Source organism: Oxyura jamaicensis, chromosome 12 (genome assembly GCF_011077185.1).
Source record: "Oxyura jamaicensis isolate SHBP4307 breed ruddy duck chromosome 12, BPBGC_Ojam_1.0, whole genome shotgun sequence".
In the NCBI taxonomy this organism is placed as follows: Eukaryota; Metazoa; Chordata; class Aves; order Anseriformes; family Anatidae; genus Oxyura; species Oxyura jamaicensis.
Genome location: NC_048904.1, coordinates 4,191,254 through 4,208,615, shown reverse-complemented (window position 1 = coordinate 4,208,615; position 17,362 = coordinate 4,191,254). Strand labels below are relative to the sequence as shown.

Genomic DNA, 17,362 nt, shown 5'->3' with positions numbered 1-17,362 from the left:
AACAACAAACAAAAAAATGCTGTCCTAGAATTTCACTTTAACAGAAAGTCAGCAACATTTAAAAAACAAAAAAACAACAACAAAAAAAAAACAGGAAAGAATGGTTTCAGTTACTTTGCTTTGCTGACTAATTCATAAAATCAGACTCATTTTTTGGTAATTTAACATCGTCTTTCCCCAGAAAACAGGAGAACTATACGCAGTTACCTCAAACAAGATACCGAATCTTACTTATACTGAATTAGGTGATTGTTATACAGCTATTTTGTACACACAACTGAAGGTCATGTGTAAATTGTAGCTCCATGCAGCTCCTGTTTAACATATGAAGTTCTTGATACACAAAGAATAGTTGCAAATGTTTTGGTAAAAAAAAGTATTCACCAGAAATTCACATTTATAACCTTGTTTAGTGACATCTTACTTAACTTCCCCACCCCCCCCTTGATTTCTATGTTTCAAGGGCTTTGTGTTGCATTTCTTTTTATATCAGATGCCCTGAATTTGGAACCTACTTCTGTAGTTCTGCAGTGTGCTTCTTTTTGAAGTATTCCAGCAACCTTTTATTATGAATCTTACATTAACCATCTTTTTCCTTAGAAATAATCCACAGTGAAAGCAATTTATAGTTATTTCCCTTCCCCGCCACCTTGAATATAATTATGCAGATTAAACCACAGAGGTATTCAAATGAAAAAAGGTAAATTCAATTCAACATCCTGCTGTGAAATTTCAGAATATGGTATTAAAGAAAATAATGTTGGATCCAATGTAACAGACATGGAAATAGCAGTTGTTAGATTCAGATTTTGATGTCTGATCTGTGTCTTAGGTTTTCCAATGTTAAAATTAGGAAATTAGTATTTGTCACCCAGGATCTTTGGTGGTAGATATGCACAGAGCACCATTAAAACCGTTTCACCATTTTCTGGATTACTGTCCTTCTACAGTATCAACATTTTGAGAAGACAAGAACTTACCATGCCATTTGCCTTTGTAAACAGTTCCAAACGAACCTGACCCTATTCTTGTAGAAAGCATGACTTCACTTGCTTCTATTTCCCAGTAATAACTGGAATCTCTTTGTCCACGAGGCCTCTGGAACAAAAATATACATAGCTTTAGTTAATTATTTAATCAAGTAGATTATATACACTAATATATGCACCAAGAATTAAATAATTTCATTCACACAAAATTAGGATGCACTAAAGCCTGGAGCATTTTGTTCTGTAGTTTGCACTTCTGTTTTTCTCAGTTTTGATAAGCAGAGGGGGTACCTAACAGCACTAAATGAAATAAAAATTTGAATAGATAACCAAAGAAAATATTAATTATACGTTCTTTATTTATTCATTTAATTATTATCCAGAATACCATTTAATTATTTCCCAAACTCTTTTTTTCATAGAAGAAATACAAAATATATTCTTCTTGGAAGGCTTTAACTTCTTAGGAAACTATCTTTAATTTCTGCACTGAAAACTTAAACCCTGATCTGAGTCCTCAAGAGGAACAAATAATGGTGGGTTTAAATAATCAAGTATTTGAAGACATCTGAAATATTTAAGAAACATACTTAAAAAAAAAATCACAACACTCAAATTGAAGAATTCTTTTACATATTTAAAATGTTTAAAATGGTAAAAATTACTTACAATTTTGTTTTTTTCTTGTGTATTAGATCCAGGGGCTCTCTCTCTTTGGGCTGGGACTGGGGTTTTGGGCTGAGACCAGCCAGTTGGGCTCATATTGTTAGGACTTCCAGACAGAGCAGAGGGTGAAGCTTAAATATAAAAATAGAATAAAATAGTTATGAACCATAAAATAAACACAAAATAATACTACACTTTCATTATTATTATTGAAACCATACCTGATTCACTATGGCTTCGAATTGCATCCTAAAACAGAGAACATAGATCAAAAGAGTTAGTAAGTACACAACAGCATACAAAGAAACAAGCACGAGTAGTTGTGTTGAAACACTTCTTGATAGTTTTGATCAAGGATCTAACAATATTAACCAAGACCCTTTAAAAGATGACAGCTTAGTTATTTTCTAATTATAAGAACCCTATTTGCTACGAAACATGCACTTTGTAAATTTTTACAACACATTAAAAATATTCACAGCATATTAAAAGGTATTACTACCAAAAAAAAAAAAGGGAGGAGAAAGAATAAACACCAGAAAACACCAGAATAAACACCAATCGAACGAGAATAAACACCAGAAATACTTTCTGCATTCCCAGCACTCTGTTGCTGTACATGCTTGCATTTCAGATCTGAACATAGCTCCTGTCATGGTCCTGTATCTCCAGGGGAGAATTTTTCAAAAAAGTTTTGGATTAGAAGTAGGAAACTTCAAAAAGCCTCTAAAACACTCCAGGTCAATATACGTTTTGACATAGTATGGTAGAGATATTTCAACACATAATAAGCTACATCTTGCGCTCTAAAACAAAAACAGCTCCTTTTCAAAACAGCTTCTTTTTCAAAACAGATTAAAGCTCGATGATATTTGAAAAGCATGTTCTTACACAGTTCACTAGTTGGTACAGTATGACACTCTCACCTCATGCCACAGGCACTTTACAACACAACTCTACAGCCATGCACAAGATAAACTAAGCTCTGACAAACATGACTTCACAACTTTTCTCACCTGCTATGTATTATCCCAAAGAACATACAGGAAAGGTAAAATATCCAGGTACTGTATAAGTACAAAGCAAGAACATGCACTACAGCAATGTTAAACACTGTAAAAGTTAATAGAAGTCAATTCAAACTTTCTAACTAATTAGTAGAACAACAAATGTAAGACTTCACAGGAGGACAGAACAAGCTGATATTCCACCACAGAGTTTTCAAATTAGCCCAAATTATCCTTAGTAAAGACTCATTCATGAAATGCATCGTTCTAGCTAGTTAGCTGTATTCTCCCAGGCTTGAATTCTAAACAGTGTATTCTTGCAGAACTCCTCTACTCTATGCCTGAGTGCATTAAAATCTATACAAACTACCAGAGAAGAATTTTTGCAAATTACTACCTTTGTCCACTTTGAGGACCATAACGTTATTTTCAGGAACCTGCATTAATTACAAGGGGTGTTTTTCCACATCAGCCTGAGAACATAATTTCTTTCAAGCTGGCAAAGAATCACTAAATAATTTTCAATTGCTCTCGTAGTCACGTATAAGTAGTTCTTTTCCGAGAAGAAAGGTATTTTTGTTGAACTTCAGTCCTGATTTGAATAATATGTTTTTTGTTTATGAGTTCTATAACAAATGAGCCAAAAGTGTTCTCCAGAGTTTTTCTTACAGCACAAAAACACCATGCACCAGTGCTGTAGCCTGTCACCTTTGCTTTGATGTGAAGTACATCATGTTCCTAATCTAGGCTTTTGTACAGCTAAGTTCAACAAAATAGTTTCCAGAGAAAAACAGCCACACAACAAACGTATTTGAGAAGGTTTTAGACTTAAAAATCTGCGTGACCAAATGCATCTCTAATCCAAGCCTATTCAAGTTTATAACAAATATCACAGTAGTATGGCTTCATCCATCTAACTCAAAATGAAGCTCTTCCATCAATTTGCCTTTTTCAATTGTTGTCCTCTGTATTTAAGTATGAACATGCTACAAAGACTTTCATTAAAACAACTCCAGATTAAACACTTCATGTGGACACTGCCATGGCTTACAAGTTATAGCAATCCTGTTAATCACAAGAAAACAAAAGGCACCAAGAGAATACCTACTCTTCCCCTCAAACAAAATCGTCTGCACCAGGAACTGGGAGAAGCATTCAGGCTGTTATTCTAGGCCAACACAGTAAGAGATAAAAGAACAGAACAGAGGAAGTATAAAAAAAAAGTAATGAAATGTTAGGATAAATGAAAGAAAATGTAACCTAAGTTGTTTGATATATGATAATTAAGTGCAATGAAACTTTTAAGTAATTATTCCTCTTCAAGACAAAAAAAAATTATATTATTCAACCTCTGGTAAAATCCTTCATTAGAGTGGCCTTTCCCATAGCATACCTAAAGGTATTTACTATCTTTTTTTTCTTTCTTTCTTTCTTTCTTTTTTTATTCAGTCCTCTACACTATTAAGAAGGGGACGAATAGAAATCATTTCCTTCTTTACTGCTATGCATAAAGGACAAAAAAAGCAATGCCTCCTCAAAGACTCATTACATTACCATGTTTCGTAATTTATATTCTCTTTCTGGACTGCTTCATTTTTTTTGTGTGCCATAAAAGACAGTAGGTCAGGCTTCTAAAGCAGTTAAATAAAATAAAAATAAAAACATAATAAATAAATAAATAAGTAAATAAATAAAAATAGAGCAAGCTGCAAGCCTGTAGGGAATGGTATCTTCCCCATGAAACCCAGCTGGCACAAAGCTTCTAACCAGAAAATCTTCATGGGGCTGCAGTGCACTTTGCTTCACTTCCACCAAAGATCCAGAGGACTTCTCTGGCACATTGAAGAAAGCCTTCATATTTCAAAGAAGCCTACAAGCTACCAGCTCAAGAAATATGCAAGTAAACTCAGTAGTCAAAGGATTTGGTTTGGCCTAAGGAGTTTTTAAACTACACCAGAGGGGAAAAAAAAATACAGCATGTTTTCTGAAGTTCTGCAGTTCATCACTTTCTGCAAGCCTTTCCTGCAAACCACTCCCTTGCACAAACAAATAATAATTAAAAATAATAATAATAAGAAAAAAAAAGTACTCTTTAGGCTTCACTTCAAAGAATTCTCTTTCAATGTTGCCAGTCTAAGGCTCTAAGGTAGGAGAAGGAAAAAAAAAAAAAAGGATTCTTGTAATCAAGTAACAGCAGAAGTATTCTCAAGATATAGGTGGTTTTAACACACGAGCCCGGAATCCCCATCAGTTACACATGGGTGTAACACACAACATACTGTCAGTAAGCTTTGACTACAGGATTCAAACTCTGAGAACTATAATATCTAGACTTACACCTCCAGTCTGACTTAAAACAAACATTAGCCCCCCCCAAAATCCAGATTTATAAGTCTCTAAGAACATTTAAAAATGTGCCCATTAATGCATACTTCTTCAGAAAAACAGAGCTTGCTTTCAGATCTGTGAAACTTGATTGTTAAGCTCCCCTATGTCTTTACAGACACCAAAATCTCCCTAGAATTTTAGTAAAGACTGCAAGAATGAGCTGTCGACTTTCTAGGCAATTATCACCTATATCCTTCATCACAGCCTACAAGGGAAACTGTACACAAATGACAGAAGCAAAGAAAAAAGTGGTTTTGGACTGGACAGGACAACCTGGACTATTAGATTGTCACCCACAATTTACAGTTGTAGTTTCACTGGGTGATATTCCATCCCTCTCAATATTACCTCAATTATCCGGCTGTCTACAGGCATTGTAGTGCTAACCATATGGACATTTGGGGTGGATGTAGATCGCTGCCTCTGGGAGAGGGAGCCCTCGTTGGAAGGATTTGATGGGTTGAATGTAAAGGCATGAGGTGTGGAATACCTGTGCTGGGAACTGAGAAGAAAAGAGAGAGAAAGTGGTTAAGGTTATTTTTTGCCCCGTCTAGCAGTTGAGAAATACTGTTCAGTGTAGCCTGTCCAAAAGCAACAATGTACACAGGATTTCAAACACAGGAAAAGTTGGGACTAACATGCTAACTAAAGTATTTGGTCAGCTGAATTATTTTCACTTTAGCTTAGAAAATAAGTTCAAAAATCTTGCCGAATTGATCTGGTGTGTACTTCTAAGTGTACTTCTGCCATTATAAAATTTGCCACGGTTCACCTCAATCCGCATCAAATCACATTTAAAATACTGATAAATTACTGCCTCTGTTGGATTAATTCAGACCTGTTAAGTTTAAACAAACCACTCATTTCAAGCTTATTAAATGAACAGCTTAAGAGGTACTTTTTACTGCTAAGCCCTACATTTTTAAGTTTGCAAGACTGTTCAACTGTTCATACAGAACAGCCAGCAAGGAAGTCATGAAACCCAGTACCAGTTAAAAAGAGGCCAACAGTAAAATCCAGTTTAACAAAGAGTTGTAAATCACAGCTAATGTCAATCAAATCCTATTTATTACAAATCACACAGGTAGCTTAACCAAAACCAACCTTCACCAAAAAAAAAGTATAGTTAATAAGTCATTGTTCAGTAACACTGGAAAGAGAGTAAGACAGCAAAGACAACATAAAATCAATTACTGATGTAGTTCCAGCTAAAATAAATAAACAAACAGAACCATTTGCAAGTCAGCTATGTGCTCTGTGTCTCATTCCTGAATAGGTCAAGATTTTTTCAAAGGGATGTAGAAAAAACAAAAATGGCCTGCCCTCTTCAGGCTCTAGAATTTAGAGGAGAAGAATACAGGCACAAATTAGGATCAGAAGACATGCCCCTTTGGAAGAAAATAAATTTTATTCCAGTATTTACAACTACAGGAACATTTTTGCTAGGTCTCGGAACTTTCTTTAAAAGAACAATATTTTCTGCTTCCACTGTTCTCTCTTTAATCCCTTATTAATGGTCATAACGTCAGGACTTCATTGTATTTTACACATTTGAGTCACATATAATAAGTGAATTAACCCTTCCATGTATACTACCTCATCAGATGAAATAGATTTAATTCACACAAAACCAAAGGGATCCTCAAATTTTCTTAGGCAGGAAAACAAATGTCTCCACAAGCCTTTTAATATCCTCACTTAAAATCTTAGGACTAAATATTAAAAATACAGATTCCCAATCAATGCTTTGCTTGAATCTAAGAACAAGGAAGGACATTATGTATCATCTATGACCAAGTGGTGTTGCCTTGCACATTTATCCCAACCTTCTATGTGACTGTTCTATTTTCAAGTAGTTGGGGGTGTTTCTTTTTTGTTGTTGTTGTTTTATTTTGTTTTTAAACAACTGTATTTCCCAAAGCAGAAATGACAGGAAATACTAGCTTACCTAACAGGTATCCGGGAGACAGACTCCCGCATCCGTCTCATTGTCAAGGGAGGTAGTGCAGGGACACCACTGTCACTGATATTTGAATTTGGGAACAATCTGAAATATCAACAAAAACAATTACAAATTCAACTGCTACACTACCTCCTGTACAATGTTCTTTAAAACTGAGAATTTAAAGGGCTGTTTCTTTTCATCATAATTAACTTCATGAACATGTCCCTGTCTTTACATCAAGTTTTCTTTCTGTATGATATGACTAAAAACTATGTCATCAGACTCCCATCAGACTTTCATGTGTTCTTACTAAAGTTCAGATACAAATCTGCAAGACTTCAGACTTTCCTGACAGGGTATTTGAAGCCAAATTTTTTATTAAACCCAGGCAGTCACAATCATCCTAAATTCCGATTACTATCGGTATAAGAAAATGCATACCTGTTTGACCAGTTGTTTTAAAAAATGCAATCACTAATCAAGACACAAAGCCATTTATAGATTTTAATACTTTTGGATAAAATAACTTCTAACATAATGATCTTCAATTTTTTCTAACTGGTATTACTGAGGTATTATCCTTCATCACTTTTCTCACTGTTCCATTCATTTTCAATAGGGTGTGAAAGGCACTGGCAGTCCTGAAACACTCACGTTTCCAACAGCTAAACACCCAACTGAATCACGATTTCTTTTCTTCCAACACAAGGATTATGCAAGAGGAATTAGGATGCCTTCCCATGCTGAATCAAAAGGGCGTTATAGTACCTGCCTGTTCATTCAGGAACTTTGTTTGCTTGTCCCAGAATATCTAAATTTACAGCAATAATAAAATAAATGGCCTTCTTCACCTGGGAACAGACAGTCATTACTGGCTGCTTTATGAAATCAATACACACGGTCTGGAACTCGATGAAAGTGATTACACTTCCCAAAGATCCAAATTCACCTCTATAATAAAAGATTAAAAAAAAAAAAAAAGCACTTGTCTGTCACAGAGTTACTGTTGCTATTAAAAAGGAACGGTCCTTACAAGAGTTGCCTGATATTGCTCCAGTCGACACACATGGTTGGAACTTTAGTGCTGCAGTGTTCATGGAATTTATAACCGCATGTCTGACACCGAAACCCATTTAGGAGGAACTTCTGGCAGATGTCACAGAAAGCAAGCTTTAGAAATGTCTTCCGAGCCTAGAAAACACAATGAACAATTAATGCAAATACTAGCTTCTCTTAATTAACTAAGATGAAAATCTTTCGAGCTTGACATAAATAAAAACGAGGATAAAACGTTAGCAGTGCCCCCAAAATGTTACTGAACTGTTACTGAATCACATTTGAGCATTCTTGCATGTATTTACAGTTTGGTTGGAAACCCGGGAAGTTTACAAACATTTAGGGCATTATTTAATCCAAAAAAAAAAAAAGACAAAACATTCAAACATTTAAAATCACCATTTTGTACTTAGTAAGGTGACAGAGTTGGATGAGGTGGGAATTGTTTTTTGTTGATGTTTTTGTTGTTTTGCCTACAAAGTATCATCAAAACTGAAAGAGGATCAGATCATTTATTAGCTCTATTCATTTGCTCTGTATTAAACAAACCTTACGAGGAGCGGCTGAGGGAGCTGGGATTGTTCAGCCTGGAGAAGAGGAGGCTCAGGGGCGACCTTATCGCACTCTACAGGTACCTGAAAGGAGGCTGTAGCGAGGTGGGGGTTGGTCTATTCTCCCACGTGCCTGGTGACAGGACGAGGGGGAATGGGCTAAAGTTGCGCCAGGGGAGGTTTAGGTTGGGTATTAGGAAGAACTTCTTTACTGAACGGGTTGTTAGTCACTGGAATAGGCTGCCCAGGGAAGTGGTTGAGTCCCCATCCCTGGAGGTCTTTAAAAGACGTTTAGATGTAGAGCTTAGGGATATGGTTTAGTGGGGACTGTTAGTGTTAGGTCAGAGGTTGGACTTGGTGATCTTGGAGGTTTCTTCCAACCTAGGTGATTCTGTGATCCATCTCCCAAAAGAGAGACTGTCAAATTACAAAGCAGCATTAGCTCACAGAGCAAATCCATGACCTTGCAGAATTAACAGCACCCCTGTAAATTCAGTGCAATTGCCAACAGATCCATAAGGCTGCTGAGCCTTTTTTAAAAAAAAAAAACAAAAAACAAAAAAAAAACAAAAAAAAAAAAAAAACCAGATTAGACAGGGGAGAATGAAAATGCAGGTCATTTCCCAATTTGGGGCTCTAAAGATGTGATATTTTTAATACAACAGTTAAAGAAACTTTTTTATATAAGCCCAAGTAATAAAAACGGCAATCATCTGACCATTGATGAATGTGTAACACAAGCTTTTAAAGTCTCAGATACCTATGAATCACTAAATGTAAGTAAGATGCTGACACTCCATCATCAATTGATATTTAGCAAATTCAGTTAATGGGGAGTGGGGGGAGGATTCAAATCATCACTTCTGAAATTTCCCCCTGCTTAGAGAGCCAAAAGGCACCTAATGCCTAAAACATTCTTTGACTAAATGTGTAATTAAACTGGTACAATTTATATCAAAATACATAAAAGGAAATACTTACAAAGTTGTGTGTAGTGAGTGGAACATGATCAAGAAAGTCCACTTGTAATTCCTCACCAATCAAGGAGGCTGCATCAGTATTCCAATCCAAACGCACTTTTTTACTGAAAGAAAAAGTGGGTAGGACAAATTTATTTAGGAGATAAGAAGTTATGTCTCAATGATCTATGTTTTGCAAGCTTTCTTGAGTAAACTGAAAGCAAATACAAAAAAGCGCAGCTAATTTCTTATAGTAAGCTGTATTTCACTTCTTTAACATAAAAACATTAGAAGCAACTTTGAAGCCATAGCGATTCAACTCTTTTTATGTCTGTTTTTAACAAGTAAGTCATTTAGATATAAAAATTATTTGAACTAAGATGCCTAAAAGCTATAATGAAGTCGCAGAAATACCCTTATAAACAAAACAAAAGAAATTATGAATTATGACTTAGTGACATGAAAGCTGTATTATGTGCTTCAGCACTGAAGTTACTTGTGACCTCAAAATGGACTCAGTTACATAGAGACATAAACCCACAAATGACTGCCTCATGACTGAGGCTTAAAAGAGCATTAAGCCCACGCCTTTCGAGGTGTGAAGTTAAATGTATTAACTCCATGAGATACCTTCACTCCCTCAGCTTGTAAAAGAATCATTTGGTATTTAATAGCAGCATCCCCGGTCCTACAAAAAATAAGGAATACCTGAAGTGAGATTTAAATCCAAATACTGAAAATTTGTAGAGGAATGCAGAGTCTTAAAATTGAGCACACAGAGATCTTCAATTAAGTTGGCCAAGAATTTCTAGCACTGAAGTTTACAAACTACAAATGCACACGAGAACTGCACCTCAGATATGAAGTCATATCACATCACTTCAACTAGAGCATGGCAAAAATCTTTGTAAAATGATACCAGCAACTTGAGCGTACCCCTCAATTTTGAACACATTTAATACTCAGCTATAAAACAAAGCCAAACTTTTTAATATCCAGGAAGCTTAAGGTTTTGCCCTAGAGACAAAAGAGTAAGGTAAAGAAATCAACATGGAAGCGTTCACAATCAAACTGCACTTGTAAAATAAATTAGTAAAACAGGGAAATTAGGCATTATTACTATTCTAGAAACAAGGTTTTAAAATAATCTAGCTGACTGTTTCACTTATAACATTACAGACTCTTACCCTTTTGGTTCAGAAACAAGTCGAAAAACTGCACAGCATTCTGGCTGCAGACCTCTTACTTTAAGTGCCTTCATAAGACAATCATGTAAGGTCATCCCATTTCGCACATTTACCTGTGACCAAAGGAAAAAAAATAGTGAATGATGGCATAATTAGTTTTTTTTTTTTTTAATAAGTTTTTTCTCCCCTCCTCTCCTTTTCCCTAGAAGTTCCAGTAAAAATGCACAACTGTTCACTTTAAAGTTAATAAATAGATAAATAACAAATATACTTGATTTATTTAACAACAGACTGCTGTGCCCTCCAATGTAATTCCCTGAACGTTAAGCCAACCTGTGGGGCTAGGATGTTTTCTGCTCCCTCATACTTAAGCAAAGGAAGTTTTGAAGCCATTTTATAACACTTTAATTTCTTACTAAGTTTCTGTGAAACAATTTTAGACAGCACTTATACATGTAGGTAGCCCATAAAACAATAGAAATGCAGACAAATGGAATTACCTTAAATATAGAAAAAAAATTAATTCAAACTTCAGGAAACTTTGCTTAAGATTCTATTTATTGCTGGTACACTCAGCTCTAGAAAATCTCAGAGCAGGGTTCCCTCAAAAAGTTCTACTTCAGCTTTATCTACCACACTTCACTGTGGACATTTAAGGGAAGAAAATGGTGACAGAAATGACTACAATTTACTTCACACAGGCGTAATTGTTTACATCAGCCAACTGTTTTCTTTTACTGTTAAATATTTAATCAACATGTCTTGCTCACATACATTCAAGAAATACAGCACTGAGATAGAGAAAACACTGGTGCTCAAAATACAGCCATACTGTTTTCACAATGCGTCCTCTAGAATTAGAAAACTGATGACAATGTATTTAAACAGAAAGACCTTTTTGTGAAGCTTGGTATTTCTACTGCCAAATACACGTCATAGTATTGGCAATGGGAACAGTACTCCATTTCTTACATAAAAGTAACACAGACTTACCACTGTGCGTTGCTTGTTGGGCAAGAAAACCCGAATGGTATTACTAGTTTTAGAAGTATCTGATATTTTGCCATCATCAGATGCTCGGCGTTGATAACCAAACTGCTGGACGATAGTAGGCGAAATACAGTTTGGGCCATCAAAGACAGAATCCTTGAATCCAAAACCGTTACTGATAGTCTTCCAAGCTCCCTGAATGTGCTCCATTGATGCAGTCTAAGAAACAACAAAATTAGGAGAGTGAGAGAAAATTAAAATATACATGACAGAGTTGACCCACATCTGCAAAGTTAGCCCAAGTCTTGAAAGCATTTGCTCTTCTGTACATGCACAGGTCATCGGGCATATATGTGTAATTCCATTCTCATTGCATCTCTGGTGTCAAAGCAGCAGTTTACCATCATCTTCATTTAGACACCTGATGCCTGAAGGTAGTTAAATGCTAGCTGCAGGCCAAAAGAATAGTCTGGTGTGCAGATGTGGCATGCAAGCATTAGCACATTGTATATTTTAAAAAAGAAAAAGAGGCCCAACAGAAATTAAAATAAACATTAAAAAAAAAAAAAAGAAAATCTGTTTTTATCAGTGACTCCGGGGGACTGGCTTGGGCCCTCCTTTCTGTTTTTGTGGTTTGTTTGTTTTGAAAAGAGTAGCAACACACACTACATTCAGTGACATTTCAGCATAAGCATCTCCAAGTGCAGAGACATGAGCACACCCCTGCACACTGCTAAATGCGTACCCAGTACTACTTTTGCAAACTCAGGGATAATGATAAAGGTATTTTTTTCCCAGCTCTTACAACTCCAGTATGGTTTGAACTCCAAATCATATTCCAAATGCATCTTATTCAAAACTAAGCAAAGTAAGAAACAGTTCTGAAATCTGCAATGTAATCCTTGCCAAACTTCTAAGCAGTCAGACTCATTACCAAGCTTTCAATAATAGTAATAATAATAGCAATAATGGAAATAAGCTTGGTAGCTTACTAACCCACCAAAAACTCATCCTTCTGTAAACATCTGAGAAATTGGTATTCAGAACTACCCAATGTACTTTTGCCACGTTAGTAGATTAATGCCAGCTTTAATCTTAGGCCTTGTGCACCATCACTCATCACTATATTCCTGATCACCTCTATGAAAGGGAAAGATGGTCATATTAAAGCTGCTAAATCAGAAAACAAGTCAGCCAGGAAATACCAAAAAGAGGTCTTCCAATCGATCTTAATTCCATCCCCTTATGGCACAGTAAAGCCGACACTGTAAGACCTCTGTTGTTTCCAAAAGCCACCAAGAATTCAGTGCAGAGCACCAAACACACCTCTACTGGACACCTAGCAGCAGCTATTCAAGTCTCGTTTTGTGCTGATTTGAACCCTCCAATTCATTTCAGGCCCTTTTCTGCAGCACCCATGCTAGAGACCTTGTGCTCCCCCCACCCCGAACAGACACACGCATTGGTCAGAGAAAAAAGGCTGTTTGCTACAGCTGAAGAGCTGAAGTAATGGAATTCATGGAAAACATCTCCACTGGTGTTAAGTGTCCATTCTGGGATGCCCAGAAGTATAAACTTTGAATTTCAGAGCGTTTCCACTCAAAGCACAGCTACAAAAAGCCTGAGCTGGGTTGGTAAGCACTCAACATTGCTACAGACCTACACCCAGCTGTGACTAGTACCTAGAAAGGAAACATAACCAACACCCTTGAAGAAAAGGGTCTGGTTCATGTGAAACACCTACCACTGCATGCAGACTGCAGCAGAAGCGAGAAGGAAAAAAAAAAATCCATTTTATCTCTTTAGTAAACCACTACCTACCTCATTCTCTACATATCTTTTAATTTATGTAACAAATCCACTGCATGTAATACTGCTAAAAATATTCCTGGGAGGAATTATATCAGGTTTCTGTTTCAAGTTTCAGTGAAACAACATCATACAGAAAGAACGGCATAGTTCCGGTGCCATTCTCTGGCCTAAAAGTAATCTTCTTTCCCAAAAGACTGTGTATACAAGATTTTCCCATAATCTCTAAAAAGCACACTTCTGTAGTGTTTTCTTACCACCTACATATTTTTGTCACGTCCTATTGATATTTCCTAGAAGCAGTCCACAGCCACAAAACATTAGCAAGCAAGATGACTGGATTTCATAAACTAGGCACTAGCGATAACTATATGGGAAGTCTAAAAAGATGCCGGTGAGAGCAAGTACTGGTTCCACACAATTGCTACTGTAACAGCACTGGTACTGTAACTGGTACTATTTCCTAAACTTGTAAGACAAATTGAAATAAAGTTTGGAAGAAGCATACTCAGTGAAAAAGTTACCTGCTTTCTTCCTTATACATCTCTACACCAGCTCACCCACAGGGTCAGGTGAGCACTCGTTCTGCTGAAAGACTGCAGCTGAAGGGGGACAAAGCTGCATGAGAGCAAACTTCAGTCAGTCAACCCGCTCCCAAACTGCATCTGAAGTTACTAGTGAACTGCTCTTAACCCAAAGCAGATCACCCCCTCCGGTTCTGCGCCCAGTCTCTTCTTGGTACACCAGCTCAGAAGCTTGGAGGTGTGAAAGATGTCAGGCTATGAACTATGGAGAAGTTTTTCTTGTGGGTACTTTTCAAGGAAACAGACACAGGGTGCATAAATAAAAGGCCTTTTGTGCTCCCTCTTATTTCTAAGGCATCTGGTACATTTGCTTGTCCGCTGTCCCATGAAATGTGTTGTGTAGCAAAACCCCCTCACCTTTCTCCACACCCATTAAAAACTACGCACCTCCACTCTGTTCCACACTATGGCCTCTTATGCTCCATGCTAGCGGGGGTCTGACCGGTTCGTTTGGGAACATTTCTTTCACTGAGGACATACAACACAGTGACCGCGTACACAAGAACATTCACAGCCTCCTGCCAGCCGTCGTCATTCCTGCACCAATGCCATCAGCTCTGCAGGCCCACCTCTTGGAAGGTTCATAACGTCCTTTAAAATGCCAGCAATATCTAAAGCTCTATACCCACTCAAGACCTAATAGGATTTAGATATTTTAAATTATTTCTTTTTTAACCCCATGGCACGTTAATGACAGCAGTCTTAGAGTTGGTGGGAACAAGGAATGGGAAGACAGAGAAGTTCTGAAAAAAGGAGGGAGAAGGGGAGATAACAGTGAGGAAAACAACAGAGTTCAGCATGCAGAACTAACTACAATAATCTAAGCATTCATATGTATTTTCCTACGCTTAGGAAACAGAAAGGAGAAAAAAAGGTATGCACAATAGCAACAACCACATTGTACATACAAATAGCTCCAAGAGTAACTAATTAGATAGCAGCAATAAAAAGAACGGGGATAAATTGTTATATAAGAATATTAACATGAAACCCAGTCAGTCTGTTCTCTGTCCTCCTCTCCACTTACCTACACCATGGGGAATCCTTCTTTATTTCAAATTTCTGGGTACTGTCTGAGACAAACCGAGAAGAGAAGAGCTCAGCCGGATTTCTCCACTGGCACGCTGAGGTGCAGAGCAGCTGGGCAACGCCAACACCTCGCTGGTGCTACTGCTCAAAGTTGACAACAACGTAACATTAATATATTTTGTCATGCTGCCAACGTTTCCTGAAGAATTCAAGTGAAAACAGGAAATGACAAAAAAATTCAAACTTGCATCTTGACAGAAGCTGGGTTTCACACCACAAAAAGGTCCTTCCCTACTCCAGCAGCGCCCTGCCCCAGTACCAAAGGCTGCCGAGGCCACAGAAGGGCCTACCCACAGAAGTGAATTCTGAGCCCGCTGTACACACAGTTACAAAAACAAGGTCAACAACTGCTACCAGCCTGCTGTACAATACAAATGTCAGCAGTATCTTGCATCGTCCAGTCACATCCTTCTCTCTCCCAGGACCTTTGCCTCGTTTAAGTGTTTTGCTCAAGGAAACTCAGTACATTCAGGGGCTCTCTGAACAGTCAGCACTCTGAGGAGGTAGCTGCAGTTACTCACCAGCAGTTTATACACAAATAAGCTAGAGGAGCAGCAGTCATGTATTTCCTTTTCTTATAACTACTACTGCAAAGTAAACTCTGGTAGAAAACAGGAATAAACTGCTGCAGGTCATAGTAATCGTAACCGTAGGGAGATTTGCTTGAGCTAACCCACCTTAGTCCTCGTTGACTGAGCTTACTGGGTAACTTAGCGTCAGACCTGGAAGGGATTCCAGGAGCTTGGGCAGCAAATAGGGAAGGAAAAAAATGGAAAATGATTGTGAAATCACTAACAGCTTTACAAGCAAATAAAAATAGAAGACTCTATTCCTGCCTTCCTGAGCAAGCAAGCAAGTCCCTGAGGTCTGTGCCTCTGCATCGTGGTGGCAGCCTTGCAACAGAAGGCAGAGGGAAGAGAAGGGTGACCATCAGGGCTCAAATTGCTGCAGGAGCGCTCTCATGTTCAGTCCTAGTGTCATGTTCTTGAGAGTCTATACGGCACGTGTAGATTGCTGCAGAGGACAAGCTTATAGTGTTTGAAGAGAGACAGAGAACTTGTAAACTGTGGCAACTCTGTTCTCGACGTCCTATGCCTTGGTTCATTGGAGGGGTTCAGCAGGCCACCAAGAGCCTAGCCAAGAACACCTGGACTCTGACAGGCCACGGACAGCCACCAGACACCTTCCCTCCTCACCAGCCACTGATCTCGGTCTGTTAGCAGGGCAGAACAGGGCTAAAACAACTGCTCCTTAAGAAATATGTGAAGAATTACTTACTTTTCCACTGCCCTTTAGCGCAAAGGAAACTGGCTTAGAAAATTATATAAATAAATATGAATTTTGAACACAAATAGCTCATTTCACACACCGATGTGAGGTAAGAGAATGGCAACTACTTGAACTGATAAAGAATATAGAATCACACAACATATACACATCATCTGAACACACATACACACTGAGCACCAAAGGAAGTGCAACAGCCGAAGCCAACACGACACGGGTTAATTCCATCTCTGGCCACCCTAATGCATAAGACGTGCATTGAAGTGTAGTTTGCCTTTCAGCGTCCAGTACCTTGTGCCCTAGCATTGATTCCTTTATCCGTTTGGGGTCTTCATCTGTTTGGGGTCTTTGCTCCAAGCAGCATTCCATGAAAGCCACTTCCACTGAAACTAAATCTTTACCTCGAAATCTCCCAAGATCCACACCAAGTCACTCCAGTGAAAAGCTATCTGATGTGTTCTGAAGAGAAATTTAATTTAAAACAAAGGAAGAAAGATTTTATAACGATGGCTTCATAAATACATCATTCTTACCTTATGACTATTCCAGAAAAACTAGTTTTTCTTCCTTTAAATGAGTTATAAGCCTGTTTTTGAAACATAATCATTACCAGATAGTGGATCTTTATGCTGTGTTCAAATAGTCCATTGCCAGCTGAATGCTTTCACACATCTTTTTAAGATTTTTCTTCCTGCTACTCTTCACTTTCATGGAAATTACTACAGCCTGTCTACAACCAAAGAACTGCAACAACAGCATTCAAATATTATTTTAAGTATTAAAGTATGAGCATATTGATCCCCTTCTACAACCAGTACCAGTAGAAAACTGATGGTGGTTCATTTCATATTAAGC

The 17,362-nt window shown here is 37.6% G+C and overlaps 1 protein-coding gene across 5 annotated transcripts in view; it reads right to left on the bottom strand.

The window, feature by feature from the left end:
• Positions 1-17,362, bottom strand: part of RAF1 (Raf-1 proto-oncogene, serine/threonine kinase) — an 84,324-nt gene that overhangs the window by 15,629 nt on the left and 51,333 nt on the right. For 2 of the 5 annotated variants that reach the window (XM_035338000.1, XM_035337999.1), the window contains exons 3-12: positions 11,742-11,957; positions 10,749-10,861; positions 9,584-9,686; positions 8,029-8,186; positions 6,999-7,097; positions 5,399-5,552; positions 3,771-3,830; positions 1,877-1,904; positions 1,659-1,786; positions 981-1,098 (exon numbers count right to left, since the gene is read on the bottom strand). In XM_035338000.1, the coding sequence (XP_035193891.1) occupies positions 981-1,098; positions 1,659-1,786; positions 1,877-1,904; positions 3,771-3,830; positions 5,399-5,552; positions 6,999-7,097; positions 8,029-8,186; positions 9,584-9,686; positions 10,749-10,861; positions 11,742-11,948 (1,168 nt within the window). In that variant the 5' untranslated portion in view covers positions 11,949-11,957. The remainder of the gene's footprint in view (positions 1-980; positions 1,099-1,658; positions 1,787-1,876; positions 1,905-3,770; positions 3,831-5,398; positions 5,553-6,998; positions 7,098-8,028; positions 8,187-9,583; positions 9,687-10,748; positions 10,862-11,741; positions 11,958-17,362) is intronic. The other 3 variants (XM_035338001.1, XM_035337998.1, XM_035338002.1) reach the window with 3 other exon arrangements.